The sequence below is a fragment of the Nematolebias whitei genome, chromosome 17, assembly GCF_014905685.2.
Source record: "Nematolebias whitei isolate Nwh7 chromosome 17, NemWhi1, whole genome shotgun sequence".
Lineage (NCBI taxonomy): Eukaryota > Metazoa > Chordata > Actinopteri > Cyprinodontiformes > Rivulidae > Nematolebias > Nematolebias whitei.
In genome coordinates, this window is record NC_056514.1 from 31,905,502 (window position 1) to 31,928,914 (window position 23,413).

The 23,413-nt window shown below is 40.0% G+C and overlaps 1 protein-coding gene across 1 annotated transcript in view; it reads left to right on the forward strand.

Annotated features, from left to right (window-relative positions):
• The first annotated feature begins 978 nt into the window (after positions 1-978).
• zranb1a (zinc finger, RAN-binding domain containing 1a) overlaps positions 979-23,413 on the forward strand; it is a 29,946-nt gene continuing 7,511 nt past the window's right edge. The window contains exons 1-7 of the mRNA XM_037691489.1: positions 979-1,319; positions 2,362-3,196; positions 9,472-9,659; positions 16,544-16,697; positions 19,131-19,202; positions 20,178-20,376; positions 21,417-21,537. Coding sequence (XP_037547417.1) covers positions 2,380-3,196; positions 9,472-9,659; positions 16,544-16,697; positions 19,131-19,202; positions 20,178-20,376; positions 21,417-21,537 — 1,551 coding nt within the window. The 5' untranslated portion in view covers positions 979-1,319; positions 2,362-2,379. The remainder of the gene's footprint in view (positions 1,320-2,361; positions 3,197-9,471; positions 9,660-16,543; positions 16,698-19,130; positions 19,203-20,177; positions 20,377-21,416; positions 21,538-23,413) is intronic.

Sequence of the window (23,413 nt, forward strand, 5' to 3'; positions counted from 1 at the left end):
TGCATTATAATGCAACCATTTGAACAATTGATATTCTAGTAACATAAACCCAGATGTCCACAATTACATTGCCCCCTGTAGAATAACCACCACACATACCAGAAACAGAACTAATATGAGAAGAAAATGGCATTTTGGATGTATAGCACACAGATTTTACTAGTGAGAATATTCATTTGACATGTTTTAAAGTGACATCCTGTTAAAATCTTAATGTATATCCAACATGTCTGTTGATAATTGTAATTAAGCTTCTGCTAGTCATTCATTTTTGAATTTGAATTTAAATGAGTCCTTGAGGCTCAATGGGATTAACCTGTATAAAAGGGTGAATGAAGTATTAAGTGATATCTCAAATCACAGGTCAAAGGTATTGAGGCTCATTGGGATTAACCTGTCCAAATAAAGGTTGAATGAACTGAATGTCCCTTAAATGATTTTACTAACATAAACACATGCATTATTATTATTATTGTTATTATCATTATTATTATTGTTGTTGCTGTTGCTGTTGCTGTCTATGTACAAACAATTTAAAATTACTAGGGTTGTAAAACATAGAGCCCAATATGACTTCTGTTGTGATATATAAAGAAATTGAATTGAAAATTTAAGTAATTCTGGACTGGCAAAGAGTTTCAAAGTACATTATGCAAATATTTACCTGGTACTTGGACTTTTTAGATGTTATTTATTTTATTTTTAATTTTTGTATTTGTTTGCTTTTCATAACGCATTCTCTGTACACAAACCACAAAAGGTGTTGCTGAGTTTTGACTGGATACTTGTGAAAAGTAACAAACTAAAATCACAAACAAGAAAAGAAAAACAAGTATCAACGCTAAAACTGTTTTTTTTTTTTTTTTTTTGGTAGTTATGGAATTTCACAGTGGTTTAAAAAATTCCGATGACTCCTGAAGGCACCACGCTGCTCTCGCTCATCCAATCATATCGCGAGCTCGCCCAGATGATTGGTGACGAAGGCTAGCTAGCGTTTATTTTGGCTCTGCTTCTCGCTGGTGTTGCTGTCGTCGCCATTAAACTAGACCGAGGCAGCGTAAACTATGAAGAGCGGCGGAATTGTACCATAATTTGAGAACTTCGGAAGCCTCGTAAGGCTTGTCTTGTTCCGCTAAAGATTATTGTGTCCGTAAAAGTAAACATGTGAGCAACCGAAGGAGTCCAAACAATACGGATTGGGAAAGGTTTGATTGTGCCGGAGGAGGAGGAGGAGAAGGAGGTGGGTAGGGAGGGGTGGCTGGGCAAGAAGGGTTTGTTGTGGTTTTCCGCAGCATTTGAGACGAACACAGTCACGAAAGGTAAGGCGTTGCAATTTTTTTTCTTTTAATGTTCAAAATTGTTCAATGTTTTCTGCATTAATATTTAAGAGCTGTTAGTTGACAGTGTAGTGTAATGTTAGCTACGAGGTTAGCATGCTAGTTAGCTACTTAGCTTAGGCTAAAGACTGGAACATCCGTAAAAAATGCACCAGTCATGTGAAACAAATGATGTTATTCACACTCTGTATCGTTGCTTAATTAATACAGGGAATGTGCAGTTTCTATCACATTAAACTCGCTAGCTGCCAGTTTCTTTCAAAAACGACTAAAACCATATGACTAGCTGTTTTCTGTATTGAAGCACTATGATATCAGAGAATTAAAAACGTGGGGACTCATCAGATAATGTAGCATTTAGAAAAAAGAAATCGCATCCTTTTAAAGTTCGATTTTTGTCGTCATCATTCTACAGAAACTGTTGATTTATTTTTGTTTGTTTTAACAGGTCAAATATTTGCTTGGCTAGGGTTAAAATAATTGAATACAGGACCTAAAAATACTTTTGACATTTAAACTTTAAGCTTTTGACATTTAAACTTTACTTTTGACCATGATATTTTGAATTGCCATCTAAAGTTATTCCTACCGTGATTTAAATCATATATTTTAAGTTGTGAACAAAGTGTTTCCATTGAGAAATGTTATTTATATTATTTCAGGCGTACTGCATGGCTTTGCTCTTGGCCCACTTTTTATTTTAAATATAAATGAGTCACTGTCTGTATCTTATGGATCATTTATTTTAGAAATAAAACTCCCAGTTTCCAAGGACCATTTATGTAATCATCAACAACCACTACTTTTTTTCATTTTTATACAATGTTAATACAGTTTATATATATATAGATATAGATATATATATATTTATTTATTTAGAATAAGTGTTCTGTGTTTATTTGTTCAGAGTGTAATTTTTAAACTGTCTTTCATGTAACCAAAGGGCCCACATGGGGATGGGTATTTTTAAACACCAATTTCTGTGCTTAAAGTGATAAGTCTTTGTCTGGATTCAACCCACCAGGAATACAAGCTACCCACAATGACGGAGCCGCGGGTGAAGTGGGCCTGCGACTATTGCACCTATGAGAACTGGCCTTCTGCATTCAAGTGTACAATGTGCTGTGCGTCGAGGCTGAGGGGTCCCATCATCACGGAAGAGCCTTATAAAAATAGTCCAGATCTGGATCCCAGTCTAGAATGGGACCCTCCAAGAACTGAGAGTGGAAGCAGTCTTCTCATCTGTCCTGACTCCAGTGCTAGACCCAGAGTCAGGTCTGCCAGCATGGCTGAGATTGCCAATAAGTGGTCATGTCAGATGTGCACCTATCTCAACTGGCCACGTGCCATTCGCTGCACGCAGTGTCTGTGCCAGCGCCCCAGGACAAGTAGCCCCACAGAGTCCCCTCAGTCTTCAGGCTGCCGTCCTGCTGTCCACTCCCCTGTGGATACGTGTGAGGAGTATAACGACAGGAACAGACTCAACACCCACCAGCAGCACTGGACTTGTACAGCATGCACTTACCAGAACTTGCCCAGAACTACAAAATGTGTTCTGTGTGACCTCCCCAAGCCCAACAACCAGGAGTCCCTAGAACTGCCAGACTCTGCCGAGTCCGCTCCCCTGATCATTGAGCAGGATGTGGCTCGACGGAGGGGCGGCTGCAGTGGAAGCCAGAGCCAAAGGAGATCCCCTCCTATGGCAAAAAGGGAGGACCGTGTCAAGATGGACTTCCAGAGGATAGAGCTGGCAGCTGGAGCCATGAGCAAAGAGGAGCAGGAGGTGGACTTCAAGAAGCTGAAGCAGATTAGAAACCGAATGAGGAAAACAGATTGGCTGTTTCTCAGTGCCTGTGCTGGTAAGTGTTTGCACTTTTTGTAATACTGGTACTATTAATGGAAAGACTTAAAAATGATTAAATTGGCTTAGTTCATTTAAAAAAAATAAAGCAAAAATAACATTATGCACTTTCTCATGCAATATTACACCCTCAGAGTATGTGTGGTGAATGGTGCTCAGCTGCTACCTCATCAAACTTTAGCTCAGTATCTGTAAAATTCACTGAAGTGTAGCCAATTTTGTATCGGCTAAGGTCAATTAGCTGTGGTGGCCATCTTGAATTGAGTCAACTCCCAAAATTTAATCATTTGTAAAGGTCAGTTCAATGATTGATGTTTCTGAAGCGTCATTGATATTTGTTCTGTGCTTCATGAGATATTTTGCAAACAGTACAGACAAACGAACACAGACATGGACAATAACGTGGTTGCGCTGCCTTTTGCCTTCGGCGGTGGGTGATGATTATTATAAATAGCAGCACAAGTAAGACTCAAAAAGCTGATCCAACTGCCAAGGCCCTTCTGCTCTTGATGTGCCACTGAGAGCATCGTTGAGAACCTGAGAGGGGGTGAGTGCTTCCCAGCTGGTGTGGATGAATGAGCCGTCTGGGCTGAGCAATGAGACTGGAGCTTGTGGACCAGAGTCTCTTCTGGCTGTGAGTCAACACACCCGGTAAACAGTGGCCCCTATGTTCTGACCGTGGGCCTCCCAGAGACAAAAATAGCCTTGACAAATTATGAGAAACTGTCAACAAAAGAAAGCAGGAAGGCAGCATGTGATCAGCAGTACACTCGTGACCTTTGCACTGATTGCACCGATTGCACTTCACAGTTTACTGTCGGGAGTAGCTGTTATGTCACTGTGAGACTTTGTTTTTAAATGTTTTTTACTTCTAATCACCCACTGCTGAAGACAAAAACAAGAAATTTGGTTGACATCTACAATTGCAGGTGCATCTGAAAAAGTTCATATTTTTTCCAGTCATTTCAGAAAGTGAAATTTTATATTGCATAGATTCATTTCACATGGAGTGAAATATTTCAAGCCTTTATTTCTTGTAATTTTGATGACTATGGCATATAGGTACCGGTAATCAAAATTCAGTGTCTCAGAAAATTAATTACATTTTAGGAATTAGACATTTGAAGCTCACGTCTCAGGAGTTAATTAGTTGATTAGGGTGTGACACTGTTTCCAACATTGAACCTCTTCACAATATTGAAAATTTCTGAGATGCTGAATTTGTTTCTTCATCATTTATAAACCATAATCAACAAAATTACAAGAAATAAAGACGAAGTATTTCACTCTGAGTAATTCCATATCATATGAGTTTCACTTTCTGAAATGAGTGACAAGAAAAATTGAACTTTTTCAAAATATTCATGTTTTTTTAGATGCACCTGCATAACTTTAGGAGTCAGTCCAGTTCAGGATGGTCTTTACAGCACAGCAGTCTTGGCAAACAAAAAGGGTTACAACTCTGTCAATTTTACAGACATTATGTTTAAATTTGGAGCCGACAGTCATTAATAAAACATATTAACGTTAGTAGATCATGAGTTGAATTGCAATATCATGAATTTGTGCTTAATGCTTTTTTTATGGTTTTATCAAATTGGCTTAAACGCCCTCGTTTCTCAACATCTTAGTTTAAAACTGTCATGAATAGTGGCGGGCAATACACATTCGTTTAAGGAATTCTGGGCCTTTTTAATTTAACCTACATCCCCTTCTCTGATTTAGTTCCTAATAATTATGCTGCTTTTTAAAATTCATACCGTGTCAGCTGACTTGCACGTCATGTTCGCTTATTTCTCTCAAAGTGTTTGTCAGTGGAGGAAGTGCTCGAGTCGAGCAGCACAATTTGATCAATGCCGACCACTTCCTTCGATCTGGAACGCCCTCTCCCATTTCTGTTGTTTCAGAGCTTGAACCACTTTAGTGTCATTGATTCAAGCTTCCCTCAATAGGAAGCAAACCCTGTTTTTGTAATATTTTCTTTGTATTATACAGACGGCAATTTTTTTTATTTCACTTCCCTGAAAACACTTAAATGGTTCAAAGTTGATGTTGCTTGTGATGTTTATAGGATTAGAGAGGGACAACATCCTGGAGCTTCACTTTCCCCTTAAGTGCTAAGAATAGTCTCGTATCTGAATTTTTGTCTCCTCAGCCAAAGAGTATGAGCAACTCGTGACAAAAACTGAGCCGAATAATGGTTGAATTTGTTTGCAGAAGTTGTGTAACAACATTTTTGGCTGTAAAGTTGTTACTTTCTATCAGTGATGAAATAGAAGCTGTTTGTGTTGTTGTCCTGCTGTGACTTCTTAGAAAAGAATGCTTTCCTTTACATTGTTCAGGGTCCAAAACATGCTGTCACACTTTTACAACTTTCATAATATGGAAAAGTGGACACAATGCTGGGATCAGGAGTATCGTCATGTTTTCTTTGACATTCTTTGGGTCAAACTGAACAGGGAAAGAATAACAAAGCTTTTGTTTTATGGCTGGTCTTTTAAACTGTTTATTTTTATACCTTTTTTTTTTTTTTGCAGCTGAATTTTAAGGGAGTATTGAGATACTTCTCTAAACTTTCCTACCCTGTTCTCTGCAATGTGCTTTTGAGATTGTTATTCTCATAAATTTCCTACAGGGAACAAAAATAAGTGGCTGAATTGTTTTATTCTTACTGAGAATGTGACATGTTTTAAATTACAGGTACTAGATTTTTTTTCATCCATCCATTTTCTTTACCCGTTTATTCCATTTTGGGTCACGGGGGTCACTGGTGCCCATGTCCAGCAATCACTGTGCGAGGGGCGGGGTACACCCTGGACGGGTCGCAAGTCCATCACAGGGCCAGATTTTTTTTTTTTATGCTTTGCTAGTTGCTACCTATTGTAGAAACCAGACCTTCTTTTTGTCTTTTAATGTATCTGAAGTCCCTGAATCTTTTTCTTTCGAGTGCTGGCTTCTTTCTCACTCATTTTTCATCCAGTCCTTACGCCTGACAATGATGGTGTGTGCTTAAAGATTGGGACTAGGGAAGGACTAAAGGAAGAGTTGTCTTTTAAAAACTTTCCAAAATGGTTGAAGTGAAAGTCAAAAAAGTAAGATAAATATCCAGCAAGACACAATACTTTCTAAAGGAAAAAGTTTTGACTTCTTTTAAAGGGTGGCAACTCACGTTGTTGTCTTGCAACTTTAATGGGGTTCTCAACTTTCTTGTGTGAGTCGCAAAGAACACACTATTTCAAGAGAGAAATTGCCTGTGTATCTCCAACCCATCTTAGGAACACTAGTGCTGTATTTTGACACCTGCGCTGTAATTGTTTATCTTGTCTCATTTGATCAAATTTTACCCTGGTATTTCTATATTGTTCTTAAGATGCAGAAGCTTTATTTATGTTTAAGCACTGAGCACCTGGTCACTTTTAATCATGTTGCATCTACTATATGTTTATGTCAAATGTCTTAATTTTGGAAAGGGAAAAGGGAGCTGACAAACTTCACTGTAATCAAATCTACCAGAGTATAAATAAAACGTGTTGTTGCTGAGGTGGGCAACAAAATAATGTGCATGGCCGAGAATGTAGCTTTGCAAACAGTGCAACTTGAAATGGGCGGTCGTTTTTCAAAAACGTGTCGCCCAAAACGTGGCAACGCGGCTTGCTGGTCATTTACATTTAAACAAGAGTTCAGTGAACCTGCAACGGAAAATTCTTGTTTTTTTTTTTTTTTTGCAATATTAAGTTGCTAACTAGTCTACCAAGACTCACAGCCCAGTTGCATACCAACTAAAGAAATTGGAGATGACTCTACGCTTTTGCATACCATTGTACTTTTCCACCAAACTGACTTTTCACTGACCTGTACTTTTAAATTAAATATTTACAACCCTTGAAACCCACAACTTTTTTTTTTCTCTTAAAAATGTGAAAATGGAGAATATCTGATTTTAGATGCTTGCTTAGTTGCAGATTTTACTGTTATTCCAAACAGATTAATCAAACCAATGGACAAAATATCAAGACTAGTTCATGTTTAAAAACTGTGTTTTTCATTATCAATACTGTGAAGTATATACTTTGAGACAACATTTTTCAGTCGGGTCATCTGGACAGTTCCAGATGACCCGACTGAAAAATGTTGGATTGTATACCTGGATTATTGAGCATGGACTTTGTTGTTATATACTTTGATGTCTTCATGTAAGATTAAGTCAATAAATTTATTGTTTTAACAGCTTTTTGATTTCTACGATCAGCCGTTATATATTTCGGGTCTTTAGACATTGTTGCTGTTGCAGAACATCCCAGCCAAAATGATTCTGCGTCTATTTATGGATCTGTGTTTGCAAAATGTCACCGAGCATATGCAACACGAGATGGGAAGCTCTCGAGCCAGCTTCACTCCAGTTTACCCTCCTCTTTTCTGGCAGAAAGAACATCCTCACAAAAGAGTCTGTTTACAGTTGCCACCCCCTCTGTTCTCCATGTACCACCTAGCTGCTGCACATTTAGCTCATAACAGATGTTAAAACTACAGGGTCCAAATGGAGAGAGCAGGGGGTGCTCACACTAATCTGCAGAGCCTGTCCTCTGACTGACATGGCTATCAGATAGCTCTGAGTTTTAAGCTGCACTGCGCAGTTTGTTCAGCTTGTAGCCTGATGTGATGACTGTTCTCACACCCTAGAGGCATCTAGAGGTCATCAGAACTATACTAAAGCTTGTGTGCAATCAACTCTTGCTAATTTCTTCCAGACGTTAATGTAAATAGATTTTGACGGTGAAGAGATGTGTGTGATGTGTATTAAACATGACCAGCTGTCCTTGTTGCATCTTGATTCTTTTACAAGAAACCTTGAGTTGAAACTGCTCCAAGAGCTAAATTAATGCACTTGTTATGACTGGCTGCAAAAAGCCAAATCGATTTATGTTTTTCCTGCATATGTTTGTGCGTCTGCCTTTTTTACTGTCGTATCTCATGATCCACTGAACATGTTTGATGAAACGGGCAGAAAGTTCATCTACCACTGGTTAACATTTGAAGTGAATTCAATTGACATTAGCCTGCACAGTAATGGCTCCAACGCAGTCAGTTTTGCAGATAATAAGCTAAAACCATGTTAGTAGCTGAAAGTAATTCAGTGGTGAGTAGATCGTTTCAAGGTTTGACCAAAACGACTGCAACATTGTTTCTTCTCAACATATCTTTTTCTAAAACCCTTGCATGAAAGGTGGTGGGCTTTTTCCCCCAAGGAATCCTCGTCCTTAAAAAAAAAAAAATGTATATGCTTTTTGTAAATGTATTCACATGTGTTGGTAACATCCATGTCTTGTGGAAGAAGTTTTAAATAAGAAACCCCAAGTATTTGGAATTATAAGTATGCATATGCTGGTGAAGATTCTCAGTCATCCAGGACATGGTAAATTCAAAAAAGTTCAAGACAAAAACAACAGGACTTTATTTTGTAACGGAAGACGTTTCGCTTTTCATTCGAGGAGCTTTCTCAGTTCAAAGAACATAAGAGTGTGGGGTTTGAGTTATAAAGCTGAGGTAAGCTAGATTCATATGCAGATCGCCCTATCACTCCTCACAAAAGGAGTTCGTTAGGGTCTTTGTTAGTCTGATTCACAGAAGAGCCGTATGGTCACATAGATAAAATTCCTGATAGGTGTGGAAAATAACTGGGTATCAGGCCTTTATAGCATTATAGGTTTTAGAAAGTTGAAATCTGAAACCTCCTCAGTTTAAAGATGGTTTCTCTAGTTTTACATAAATGGCTTCCTTTACTCCCCTCTCAAACTGTCTTCTCAATCCAAAATGTGAACATTTTGGTCCTCAAATGAGTATCTCTTATCCTTGAGGTGTAGGTGAAACGCTGAGTCTTGTCCTGAAAAGGTGGCTCTCCTGAGTTGAGCCATGCGTCTGTGAAGTGACTGTTTGGTTTCTCCAATGTAGAGATCTGGACATTCCTTGCTGCATTGAACTGCACACACTACACCACTCTGTTTGTGTTTGGGTGTTTTGTCCTTAAGGTGGACCAGCCTCTGTCTGAGAATCCTGTTGGGTTTGAAATGTACTGGGATGTTGTGTTTGGAGAAAATCATTCTAAGTTTCTCTGATACTCCAGCAACAAATAAGTATGCATACATTAATTTGTACCTTGCCAATCAGAACTGGATTGGTTTTGAAAACTAAATATGGTTAGCATGTTGTGCTGTATAATGTGTGTTATGATGTCAATATAACCTCCATCCTGGTTTTCCCCCCTCTCTGCTGCAGGTGTTGTAGAAGGAGATCTAGCAGCTGTTGAAGCCTACAAGTCATCTGGGGGCGACATCGCCCGACAGCTCACAGCTGATGAGGTCCACCTCCTCAATCGCTCCTCTGCGTTTGATGTCGGCTTCACCCTGGTCCATTTGGCTATTCGCTTCCAGAGACAAGACATGCTGGCTATCTTGTTGACGGAGGTAGGAGCGTGTTTAGACCTTTCAGTTGTTTCGTCTTTTCTCCAAAAGACTTCTTCAGTCTGACTGAAGAGACTGAAGTCTTTTGGAGAAAAGATGAAACATTTCAACAAGGACCTGACTCAACCTTGTTAGATTTATCCACCTGGATTATTGAGCATGCATCAGGACATTTATACTGTTTTAACTTTGTCATTGATACAATTTTTACCATACTGAATCATGCACAGCTGGTGCTTTTATCTGCAGCAGAAGTGCACTTAGAAAATTACATGGAGGATTAGCCTGGCTTCACTCACGGACTCCTAATGGACAGTTAATACAGAGCTGATGTGATTTGCAATGTGAGGAAGCAGCAGTTTATAGAAGTCAGAGAATTAAAGAATGAAACAAGCCACTGAGAATGGAAAAGAAGGCTAAGTTTTCACAGTAGTTCTAATCCTTGATTAAAAAAATCTGTTTGGTTTGTATTTGTCACATGCGATGAGTGCAGAAACAACAGAATACTTCAGTCTTAAAATAAAAAAAGTATTGACATATGAACTTTAAACACAGTTCAAGCCTGGTTGTAAAATTTGCATTTCGATTTTAGATGCCATTTGAGTACAGCTATAAACGTCCTCAATGGGCAATGGAAAACTTTTTCACTCAGACCACCTCTGGACTCTCTTTTTTTAATCTGCATATGTTTGGTAGGGGGGCAGCACGGTGGCGCAACTGGTAGAGCTGCTGCCTCTCAGCGAGCAGGTCCCTGGTTCAAATCCCGGTCCGGGGGCCTTTCTGGGTGGAGTTTGCATGTTCTCTCCGTGCATGCGTGGGTTTTCTCCGGGTACTCCGGTTTCCTCCCACAGACCAAAAACATGCATGTTAGGCTGATTGGTAACTCTAAATTGTCCCTAGGTGTGAGTGAGAGAGTGAATGGTTGTTTGTCTCGTTTGTCTCTATGTGGCCCTGTGATGGACCTGCGACCCATCCAGGGTGTACCCCGCCCCTCGCACAGTGATTGCTGGACATGGGCACCAGCGACCCCCGTGACCCAAAATGGAATAAACGGGTAAAGAAAATGGATGGATGGATGGATGTTTGGTAGGCTGAGGACAGTCTGTCCTGAATAGGGATGTAAGTCGACATATGCCCCTTTTCCACCACTCCTACTCAGCCCCAGCTCTGCTCAGCTCCCCACTGAAAGATCACTATTCAACCAGTACTTTTTAGCTGAGTCGGCACCTAAACGTGACGTCAGAACACTGTCGGTCACTGATTGGTCAGGGGGAGGAGCCACTGGATCTCTTTCAGAAACTTTTCAACCGCTCCGCCATTTGCAGTTTCTTGGAACTCGGACGAGCGGCTGGATCTGTTTTTAAGATTTTAAAAACAATGACAACACCGTGTTCAATGCTGAAGTCCAGGCATTTTTTGTTTGATGACCAACGACAAAATTTGAGCAAGCTAATCGCCGCGGAGGATCATACGAGCTGCCGACTCGTTGAAGCACGCGAGGCCATGGCCCGGACCTCGGCCTCGCATGCTCACAAAGGCCGGATTCTGAGCCCTGGCAGGTGGGAGAACCGGGACGGAGGGTGGAAACTTTTTTTTTTTTAAATCAGTGAAGAATAAAAATCAATAAAAAAATGCTGGTTTTATCACAAAATCCTGTTTTCACTTTGACTTTATTAAATAATCTGTTAATTAAAGTTAACTCAGCTGAAAATCATAAAAAGACAAAATTACTGGATCTTTCAGCAATATTTCCCTCAAATATGTTTAAAGAAGAGATGCAGCCTTTATCGTCCATCATTAAACAGGGGTGGAGGCCTCCGTGTTCAATTGTCCCCCTCTTACAATGCTGTGATTGCTAGTATCACTCAGCCCCCTGTGAACAGTAAACAGCCATCAGTGTGCTAATGATCCATTGTTAGGCTGATGGTCCTTCTTGAGCATGTGAGCAGCTGGTTTTAGTTGTCAGCAGCAAACTGGTTGATCCACTCTGAGAAGGTGCTATTTAAGAGACTGAGCTGAAAACAGCACCTCGGACTGAGGAAGTCTTCCGGATGAAAGACGAAACGTTTCTACTTTTTTTGTTGTTTTGTTTTTTGAATGTCCAGAGGACCAGATTTAACTTTTTTTTGGATTTTTCTACCTGGATTATTGAGCATGCATCAGGAGATCCAGCCTTTAGTTCCAACTCTATTCTAATCCACAGATGTACAAATCACAAAACAAAAATTACACTTTAAATCAAAGCTAAAATAAAATCTGTATACAAGAAACAAAACCACACATCTAAATTGAGCAATAAAAGTAGATGCAATGAGTGCAAATGCATCAAATGATGAAAAATAAATACATTTTTTTTTACATATACTAGTAGATGTGTTTTGTAGAATCTGGTTCATCAGATTTAATTTAATTCAGTTTAATTATATAGCTCCAAGTCTCAACAGAAGTCATCTCAGGGCACTGAACAGAAACCTTCATATTTACAAATAATAATTTAACATTATTTATCTGAGGAGCAGACTGCTTTGAGTTTTAACTCGTCGCAGAACTCTCACTTTTAATGGTGAACTAAAGTTCATTAATAGGATTTTGGATTCTGGACACACCTCCAGAACCAGTCCTGAAGTGCGGTGGAAATCCTCCGTGTAAAGATCTGATCTGAGCAGGGCTGAGTAGGAGTGGTGGAAAAGGGGCATTACTGTACTGAAGTGACCTCATAAAAGAAGCAGTTATGGCTTGGATGCTTCAAAGAGCTTCAGCTGCTGCAGTGTTTCTCCTAGAATTACAAGGACCTTAGCCCGCCTTCTTAACGGAACTGCCTGCCTTGATATAAAGATCATGACATTTAAAAAATAAATGTTCATATATGTTCACACGTGATGAATTCTGTGTGGTGGGGGACACCAAATATCTTATTTTCCCCATTAACACCTCTCCTCCTGCACTGTGCTCCGACCTCCTGGGACTTTTGTATCTAAAATTGATCTATTAAATGTTAATGTCCTTACGGGCCCTGCATACTCCATCCAAAGCTGCAAAATAATCTTAGTGATTTAGTTGCATGATGAAAATTGAGTCTTTTTTTTTTTTTTTTTTTTTCTCGGAGTAGTTTCGCTCCGGTTCGACACAAGGCCCGGACCTAACTTTTTCTCACCGGCAAATGCTCCAAGTATTGTGTGACTGCTCAGAAGTTTGTGAGCGTGTTTGTCAAAGCAGAAATGCACTCGGACATTCAGATGTACGACTCTTCACACTAAATTAGTCAAACGAATAAAAACTCGTGGATGGAGATTGTGCAGGTATTGTATATGGAGGAGTCTGTCTGCTGAAAAGTGTGAAGCTTTCTTCATGATGGGTATGTGGTTACACGTCAGATGTATGGACGGAGTGGCGACTCTGGCGGGAAGAAACCCGTGCAATTATGTATTCTGCAGCGGGAGGAGTTTCCCAGGAGCTCTGTCTTCTCAACTATGGAAGGTGTGTGGGAAAACGATTGTCCCGCAACCACATGACCACGAGTCGACTGTTCTGCTTCGGATGGAGTATGTTGGGCCCTTAACGGTTCAAGCATTAAAAAAAAGTTTCAATATAAACAATTCAAATAGATTTAATAATTTTTTTTTAATTCAATCCTATTCAGTTCAGTTTATTTATATAGTGCCAAGTCACAACATGCGTCATCTCCCTTGAAGAAAACACTGCAGTTAAAAGCCGCCCACGCTGTAAAACACAACAACAACAACAAGCTATAAACTATTAAAACAGTTGTCCTGATGCGTGCTCCATAATCCAGGTAGAAAAATCCAACAAAGTTAAGTTAGTTTTTCTGGACAGATTATTTGGAAGAAGATTCGGAAGAATCCGTCCAGTGGAACTGACTTAACTTTGTTAGATATTAAAATCGTTATTAAGAACAAAATGTATTCCTTATACAACTCCCACTTCCTCCAAAGGCCATAAACCTAGGGGAAACACTGTGCTGCTTGCTTAAAGATAATTATGCAGCCATCCTTGAGAATGATACAAAGAAGATGCTTATATTGTTGTTTTTTCAACTAAATGTTTTAATGGCATGTTTATATTGGAACTCTTTTTCAATTAAATGTCCATTTTGTCAGAATTTTATTAATATGGGTGGATTCCTGTTCTGCATGGTGAGTTTCTCTATAGTTTATCGTTTGTTGTAATTGTTTTAGAGCTGATTGAACCAGCTGTGGTCACTGTAAAGTAAAATATGCAGTGTCAGTGACAGGACAGTATGAGTGGTGTTATGCTGCTGTAAACTTTCATAAATAAATGCAGCATTGATGTGAAGTTTGCATTGAAGCTGTACAACTTCACTGCTTCACTTTAATGCCGTTTTATGGGTTATAAATCTTCAGTTTTTGCTCTGATGCTGAGCTCTGTGAAGTCACTAATCATCTCATGTACCTTCATTTTACTCAGCACATTTGTCAGGTAATTAAACTTTCTGAAAGTTGTGTACGACGATGCATAATTGCGACTCAAATGGCTCTTAGCAGTGTTGTCAAAATATTAGTTTAGATGTATGAATGTGTTGTAATTTTACAGAAACACCAGCAATCCTTGTATATGCAAGGTTTATCATCGACATCAGTGGCATAAACATTTTGAGGTGCACGTTGGATGTAATTAGATCACACTGCTCTCAACCACCTGTAGCAGAAGGACTCTTTGTGGACTTCACGTCTGCCTTCAACACCATGATCCCCCAAACCCTGATGGACAAACTATTCACACTAGGACTAAGTTTCTCCATTCACACTGAGTCCTAGACTCTTTAACAAACAGACAGTGAGGATCCACAACTTCTCCTCCTTCACCATAACCTTCAGCACTGGCTCTCCTCAGGGATGTGTGTTGAGCCCCCTCCTGTTTACTCTGCTCACGTGTGATTGTGCAGCTACCCATCCAGGCTGTCATATTGTAAAGTTTGCAGATGATACAGCGGTGGTGGGATGCATCATAAACGACAATGAGTCCAGCTACAGGCAGGAAGTGGAACACCTGGAGAGCTGGTGCAAAGCGAATAACCTTCACATCAATGTGACAAAAACAAAAGAGATGATCGTGGACTTCAGAAGGAGCAAACACACCTATACCCCCCTGAACATAAGAGGATCTGTGGTGGAAGTTGTCTTGGGTGTACACCTGCATGACAACCTCAGCTGGAGCAACTACACAATCAGCCTGATCAAGAAAGCTCATCAGAGACTCTACTTCCTCAGGCGGCTGAGACGAGCTGGTCTGGGAAGCTCAGTCCTCACCTCCTTCTACAGGTGTGCAGTGGAGAGCATCCTGTGCTCGAGCATCAATGTGTGGCATGGAGGCTGCACAGCTGCAGAAAGAAAAGCTTTGCAGAGAGTGGTGAAGGCTGCACAGAAATCTGTTGGAATCAGCCTCCCCACCATCACAGACGTCTACACCTCCAGAAGCAGGAAGAGGGCCACCTGCATCATGAAGGACCCCACTCATCCAGCACACACACTTTTTGCCCCCTCCCCTCAGGAAGGAGGTTGAGGAGCCTTAAGTGTAGAACCACTAGACTGAGGAACAGCTTCTACCCTGAGGCTGTTAGACTCATGAATCTCTAACTAGAATAATCACTGTGAAAAATCACATCATGTTGCTGCTGATCTGTTTCAATGTTGCTGCTGATCTGTTTCATGTTAATGTGTTCATGCTCATCTGCTCACACGGACTCATGTTCGTGCTGTTGCTCGACGTAATGTTTTTATGCTACTCTTGCTTAGTGTATTATTTAGTTGACGTTTTTCTTAGTTATATCTTAGATCTTGTTACTGTTTTTTACATTTTATTGTTGGATGTAACTGGGACCCTGTGTACATGGTATCGCTCCACCTTTATGTACCACATGTGGTGCGAATGACAAATCTCTGACTCTGATCACCCAAGACGATGTCGATGCAAGATCTAAACAGGACTTTAGAGTCAAAAAGATTATTCACAAAGAATAAGGACAAGAGTAGTCATTGTAGTTGAATGTCCTGCTTCAGGTTTCCCTCTGCTGTCATAAAGTTTCACTCTGACGTGGTGACAATTGTTGTGTAGTAGTGACCTTAAACACAAAATCTGTTATTTATTTATTCATAAAAAAAAAGATAATCATCTACTCCTGTGTTGCCGTCTTCCTCTGAGGAAGTCCTCCACTAAGTCATTGAAATTAATTTGCTGCTGTTCTATTGAGCGTATATTATCAGTGCCGAACAAACACTGTGGTTTACAAATGGCTTCTGTAATGCTCCTCTGGATTAATAAGCTAATTAGCCTAGCCCTAATTACATCGACTCACTTCTTGGTTTTACCCAGTTGTTGGCAACGAACTTGCAAAACAAACTTTCATTTGTGCATCAAAAGTAGATCACATGGAAATGTTCACTTGCTGCAATTATATTATTATTTTATTATTTAACTCTGCAAGTTTTGGGGGAAAATGATTTGTCTCAAACTCATTATTTTTATACTTTCCTAAATTCCTTGGTTCGTTTGTTTTTGATGGAAGTGGCTGATAAAAATGGTGTCAGATGCTGTAAGTTTGATGAGCTGCTGCTCCGCCCTCTTGAAACTATCTTCTGTGTAAAAGTCAAACGGACGACTCTTATTGAGCAGGATTGTACTATGTAACGAGGAAAAACACGTTTTCTATATTTTAGAAGCTCTCGTTGCAGCCACTGTAATAAGAGTTAAATTGCATTATTGGTGAATAACTGTAGGCGACTTCAGAGGAGTGACAGAAGTTATTAAAACATGCTGTAATGAATAGATTGGAGTTTAGACCAACATTATTCTGGTAAGTTGCATGTAATCAATGTTTTTTATTTTATTTATTTATTTTTTATATTAAGGTGAACCAGCAGGCAGCAAAGTGTATCCCCTCCATGGTCTGTCCTGAGCTGACGGAGCAGATCCGCAGGGAGATTGCAGCGTCACTACATCAACGCAAAGGAGACTTTGCTTGTTACTTCCTCACAGATTTGGTCACTTTCACTCTGCCTGCAGGTATTTATGATGTGGCATAATGATTACATTGTTGGCCTTCCTTTAAAATGTTTAGGGCTGTTGTCAACGATAATTTTAGCAATCGATTAGCCGATTGTTCGATTAATCGAAAACAGGATTTGTCAGGTTCTGCAGTAATTACTCATTTTATGAATAATACAAATACATGAAAAAGAACATTTAAGTAAACAACCCATTTAATTCCTCTTTTTAAAATATTTTATTGCTGAAATTGAATTATTTTTAACCATCACAGAACAATCTAAATGCTGTAAAATATTTTTTATAGATTGGAAAACCGTTAGAAACTGAGTAAGTAAGATAATTTAAAATGTTTGAGTTTGTACATAGAGCTCTGCAAACTGTATTATTATTTAGTCTTGATTTCTTAGCTATAAACAAATATGCCAGTAGTAATAAATTTGCAATTTTGCAGATTAATCCCAGTTTTCAAGTCATAAACAGCAGTAGCAAGGAAAAAAAATCCTACTAACTCATGTAAATACATGTACACTTGAAATATTCACCCTTAATATCTCATTTAAATCAGGATGGAAGTACAGCAATACATAGATGTGTTTCAGCTAGGCCTGTCGCGATAAACAATCAATTAATTTCACGATAAATTAAAATTATCTACCTCATTTTCATTTATCGGCTTTGTGTCTTCGTGTCTCTCTCTTTCTACTGAAGACACTGGATGACAAAAGGCTCAACTCCGGTGATCTTCACTGACCTCTCCCTTTCTCTTTTCTCTTTAAAATCTGTTTTAACCATCCAAAATTGCGTTTTTGGATCGTTAAAAGCAGCTAAGCTACGAGCCAAGCTAACAGGCCGACCTCGGGAATAAACCTCCGTCTTGTCGAAGCTCTAAAATTCACAGTTGAAACCTGTGCCTTCATGTAAAAAGTATTTTCTCTGCAAAAAGAAGGCGAGAACTTGTTTACTGATATTTTATTAAAAGCTTTGTGTGAAATGCTATGCTAAAGAGCTCAAATCGCCGAGCGTCAGTCATGTCACCATGGCAGCCCATGTCACGTCAAGGGCTCTCCCTCCCATTTTATTTAGAGAGATGCTGCTCAAACAGTCGTATACTGCCATCAGGTGGTCCAAAAAGGTACTACATTCCAAACAAACATTTCTTCTAAAATTTGACAATTAATTATTGTTAAATTTCAAACAAATTTATCGTTTATCGCAATAATTTCTGAGACAATTAATTGCCCAGCATAATTTGTTATCGTGACAGGCCTAGTTTCAGCTCATGCCGTCAGTCTGTTGCTGGGCTTTTATCGTTGACAAACGCATTAAGTTCTGCATATTTGTTTGTTTCTTTCTTTCTTTCTTGCACAACTTACAGACAACTGCCTGGTAGCCACTATGATTAGTCGGTAGATGTAAAGTTAGTAAAAATATGCCTCGTTTTATATCATTAACATGGCAGATTGTCACACAATATGTTAACATATTTTTAAAGAGAACATAAATGATACCTGTTGGCAGCTGTGGATGAGTTCAGTGCTACAGCGGGTGTTTTCTCTTCAGACGTTGCAACATCGAGGACGTGCTGTTGTGGTTACTCCAATTCTGCTTTGCAGTGGATGCATTGCGCTGTCTCGTCTTTTCTGTTTAGCCTAAATTGTTCCCAAACTTTTCCAGTGTTTGTTGTTTTCGGGGCTCTTCTTCTAAGCATTCTCCGTTTCCCTCCATAGCTACAAACTTGGCACATACGCCAGGCGTTAGCGGAAGCGCTAGTGGAAGCAGTAGCGTTGTGCAACACAAAAACTTTCTGACTGGACCACAGCGCTCTGAATAGTTTAACAAAGCTTCGAGGATTTTTAGTAATCGAGGTACTCAAATAATTTGAGGAATTATTTGAGCCCTAAAAACGTCTAACCTAGTTTAGAAGTTCCTCCACATGAATTTGTCTTGATTGGTTTGCACCGGCAGAACAGTTCTCCTTATTCGTAAACAACCTGCCTCACCCTCTTGGCATGACTGAAACAACCCGCCTTAAAGATCTGCCTGTATTCTGGTTCAGTTGCTGGGACGAGAGATTATGCAGCTCCACTGTTTGATTTGAATGTTTGCGTGTGCAGCGCTCGGTCTGCAGACCACGTCTGTCCTGAAGTCGGCTGCACGGTTCGGTTGCTCTTGCCCTCGGGGAAAGCCAATGCCGTCCACCGCTGAATCGGAGAATAGCCACCAGTGTTTTGGCTTCATGTGCGTCCAGTTCAATACCCACAGACACGCCACACGCTGTACAGAGCTCGTGTTTACAGCGCGCTATTGACAAAATGTCACAGGCTGAATGGAACCGCAGAGAACGTGTCTCTCTGTGGAGTCGTTAGCGTGGAGTTTATGTCGCTCTCATCTTGCTTCAGTGACTCATTAATGCTCATAAAAGTAAATCTTTCCCACGTGTCCTTGCAGATATTGAGGATTTGCCACCTGCTGTCCAAGAGAAGCTGTTTGACGACATGCTGGATCGAGACGTGCAGAAAGGTGCTTTTATATTTTCTACGTAGATTTTCAGGAAAATCTTTTCCCACGTGTTGGTTTTGTTCTGGGTATTTTATTTGGAGGAAATAACGTTTTTCTCTTGTGTTCTGTTTTCAACCAGCTCGACACCTCCTGCTTCATCTTCACCTCTTTCTCTAATTGGGTTAATCAAGCTCAATAGCTTCCCTCCTACACATTGAACCAGTGGAGCTGTGTGTGTGTGTGTGAGTGTTGGAGTGTGTGTGTGTGTGTGTGTGAATGTTGGAGTGTGTGTGTGTGTGTGTGTGTGTGTGTGAGAATGTTGGAGTGTGTGTGTGTGTCCTGTGCTGAAGTTATAAAAGGGATCCTTTGGCCTATTTAATCTGAAAACTAGGCCACGTGGGAGGGGAGGTTTATTTTGTTTTGCACAGAAAATATTTGGAACAAACAGCATTTTCATCATATTTTAGCACGTTTTCCATTTCTACATTTTTTTTTTTCCTTTTGTAAAGTAATCTTTGGAGCTAGAGACGGGGGAATTATAAACTTTAAACCTGAAAATTGTCTCTTCCTTTTAAGAAACTCTCCTTCGATGTCCAGCAAAGTTAAGTCGGGTCCTCTGGACGGTTTATTTTTCTGGAAACGTTTCATTTGTCATCCAAAAGACTTCATCAGTCCGAGGAGCCACAACAAACTCGGTCTTATAAATAGCGCCTTACATAGTGGGTCAACTAGTTTGGTGCTCTGATGGTTTCTGGAGTCCGCCCTCTCCCCCGTTGACACGTTTGAGGCAGTCGTGGCCAAAGTGGTTCAAAATATCCTGGTTCATGCTCGATAATCCAGGTAAAAAAATCCAACAATGTTAAGTCAGGTCCTCTGGATTATTGAGCATGCATCAGGATATCACCTCCAATGTGTTGTTTAAATCTGTGAAGCCTGATTTTGATGACTTATTTTGTATTTTTACCTTTTTTTTAATTTTGCCATTTTTGTCCGTAGAGCTAGAAGAGGAATCTCCCGTTATCAACTGGTCCCTGGAGCTGGGGACACGCCTGGACAGTCGTCTCTACGCCTTGTGGAACCGCACAGCCGGAGACTGCCTGCTGGACTCGGTTCTGCAGGCCACCTGGGGAATCTACGACAAGGACTCTGTCCTCCGCAAAACCCTCCACGACAGCCTACACGACTGCTCCCACTGGTGAGACGCACAATCCTACAAATGTTTTCACCGTTTCATACTGAGAATAATTTTCTGTTATCCAGAAGTATTTGTCCATAACTATACCCGACATATGTTGTACCCAAAGACATTTGACCCAGTTTAGATCTAAAGTACACAAGTTTAAAAAAAAGTTTCTTTAATTCCTTTGAGCTTTTTTCGTATTAAAACAAGATTTTGTGCAACTGCTGTTTAGATTAAAAGTGTAAGTATTGTTTGTGGGGGTGGGGTGAACTAAAAGCCAGCTGTAGTTGTCTCTTAGGCTGTCCTGTGTTGTATTTGATCAATTTAGCAATTATATTTTCTATATAAAAGTATTTTTATTCACTTGTGCTTTAATTCATTTGCTTAAAAGTGGATTAATAAAATTCCAAATAATGATACTTTCTTAAAAAAAATTTACAAATATTGAAAAAAATTCAACCTAAGTAATCTCAGGCGGGAAGACCATGCTCCTGAAACGAAATATGTCTAAACTACTTGTTTGTTTTTTTTATTTTTATTACACTGTTCGTTTGTTTTTGACTCCATAAATGAGATCCACACAACCCATTTGATCGTACAGCCGTAACCATCATCTCTGTGTGCACACCTTAAACTGTTCAGCTGCGTCACATTTCTTCAACAGAACATTAACAATAAACGGCATGTGATTTGGATCGTTTTTCACTTCGGGATCGTTACGGTCTTCATAAATAACGGTTACACCCCCACCCATTCACAGACCTGATCCTAACAGTATTTTCTATAAGCATGCAGTAGGTGGAGCGTTTGGGATCATTTGACTTGTAGACTTGGTGCGACTCTTCCTCCTTTCCTCAGAATATTTACTTAATCTCGTCGCACAGTTCAATACAAATGTTTGATAAGTCTGAGAAACTTTGAAGCGCTGTGCTCTTTGTGCAGATTCTTGTGTCTAATCAAGTTATGTCAGACGCACGCGGCTACTCACTAAAAGATTTTAACCTAAAGTTTGCTGTGCAATTAGGAGCTTGTTTGTGATACATTTGTGTTTTTAGGTTTTACACACGCTGGAAGGAGTGGGAGTCCTGGTACTCGCAGAGCTTCGGTTTACATTTTTCCCTCAGAGAGGAGCAGTGGCAGGAAGACTGGGCGTTCATCCTGTCGTTGGCTAGCCAGGTAATTACGAGGCTCTTCACGTTTACCCACTTCCATCCAAGCGTCCATCAAATAAGACGTTGACTCCAGTGTGGCGTGTTGTGAAGCAAATGAGTCGGCGTCTCATGAGAAATGAATAAAAGTTGGAAAATATTGTTACAGAATGAGGTTTACACAAATCAGTGGTGGACATGAGGACATGGTGGCGCCGTCTCCTTTGAGGAAGTTTAGTCACCTGTGCAAGTTGCACATCTGTACGATGATGGCGACGCTCCAAACGCATAGATTTTAGATGCAAAAGTCCCGGGGAGGTTGGGGTGGAGTGATGGTGTATCAGTTCTGGTATCTCCCCCGGCTGAAGTCAACTGGTCACGTGTCAACGTGTACGTCTGATACGTAGATGTTTAATAATTTATTACATGGCATCACCTTCAGTTAGGATGTCCTCCAAGGAAAGTAGACCAGGAAACACTGATGGGTGCTCTCACCTGCAGTCTGTCTCCGAGTTGGGAACACTGTGCCTGTATCAGAGCACGACCTGCTGGGACTGGGTCAAACTGTGGCTCTGGTTCTGTTTATTTGTTAAAAGCAGCTTGAGTTTAATCCCAGTATCATCATTAGATTGGATGGATTGAAAAAAAGATCACAACAAACATGTTTTTTGTTGTTTTTCTTCCCCTTTCACTTTTTTTGCCAGTACTTGACTGTGGTGATGCCATGTGCTTCAAACAGCCCTTAAATCCAGTGAACATTCAGATTTCTTACTGGTTGTAACGATCTTACTCATCACGGTGATCTTTATCTTAAAACCAGCATGTCTTCCCTGTGTAACAGGCGATTTGCACATTGGATGACTTTGGTGTACAAGTCTCTTACTGGCCTGCTTTCGCATTATTTATGTACTTTTATTGGAAGAATGGACGGTAGTTATGCTTTACGCTCTAAGGACTGTTTGCATCTTTATGTTCCTCGTGTGCAAACGGAAAAGGGCAAGAAAACGTTTCGCTTTTCTGCCCCTTCAGCTTGGAATGCCTTGCAATCTGAATTAAAACTGTCAGAACTTGTTACTTTAAGTGCTTTTTGCACATTTTTAAAAAACAAAGGATATCTTAACAGTGCCTGGGTTTCAGATCTTAACTTGCCATTGTTTTAAATTATTATTACAGCTATTGCCCTTTACTGTTATATTGTATGTTTTTATATATTTCTGAAGTCCTGTTCTGTATCTTGTCTTGTTTTTATGATGTAAATTTTTATTTTTTTTTAATTACAGAAATCTGTCGCAGTTATGGAGAACTTTAATCCGTGTTTGTTTCACTTGGTTGTGCACCAGACAACCTCGAGGAGAGATCTGTTGTCCTAGACAAAAATAGGTCATCTATGACGACCGGAAACAGCTTACCTTTTGGAAAAAATAAAATTTTTGAAATGTAAACATGTTTAAATATAGGGGTGATGAGCTTCTGCATCAAGTCAGGAATGCATCGTTTCCAAAATTTCTCTTAGTCTGGAACGGCCCAGATGTTCTGGCTTTTTCACCAGCCCAGAAGGCAGCATCGCGTCTGTAAATCTGGAGCGTGAACAAAGAACCATGACCGACGGATGAAACACTTTGTACACATCACTCCAGATGTGTTTGAAGCTAGCTTTGAACACGCTGGTACATTTCTGAGTAGCTCTGCTGTTTTCTGCTCGGTGTGTTCAGATACAGGAGGAATAATCAGCAGGGCAGTGCTGCTGTAAGGGGGTGCTACTCAGCACTGGAAGCCCTCATCACTACTGCAATTTCCAGATTATTGGGTGCATAAGCTGCGCCCACTAAATTTAAACTAAATTTAAAACTAAATAAAAATGGTACATGTATAGGCTTTGCTTAAGCCGCGGTTGTCCATGTTGT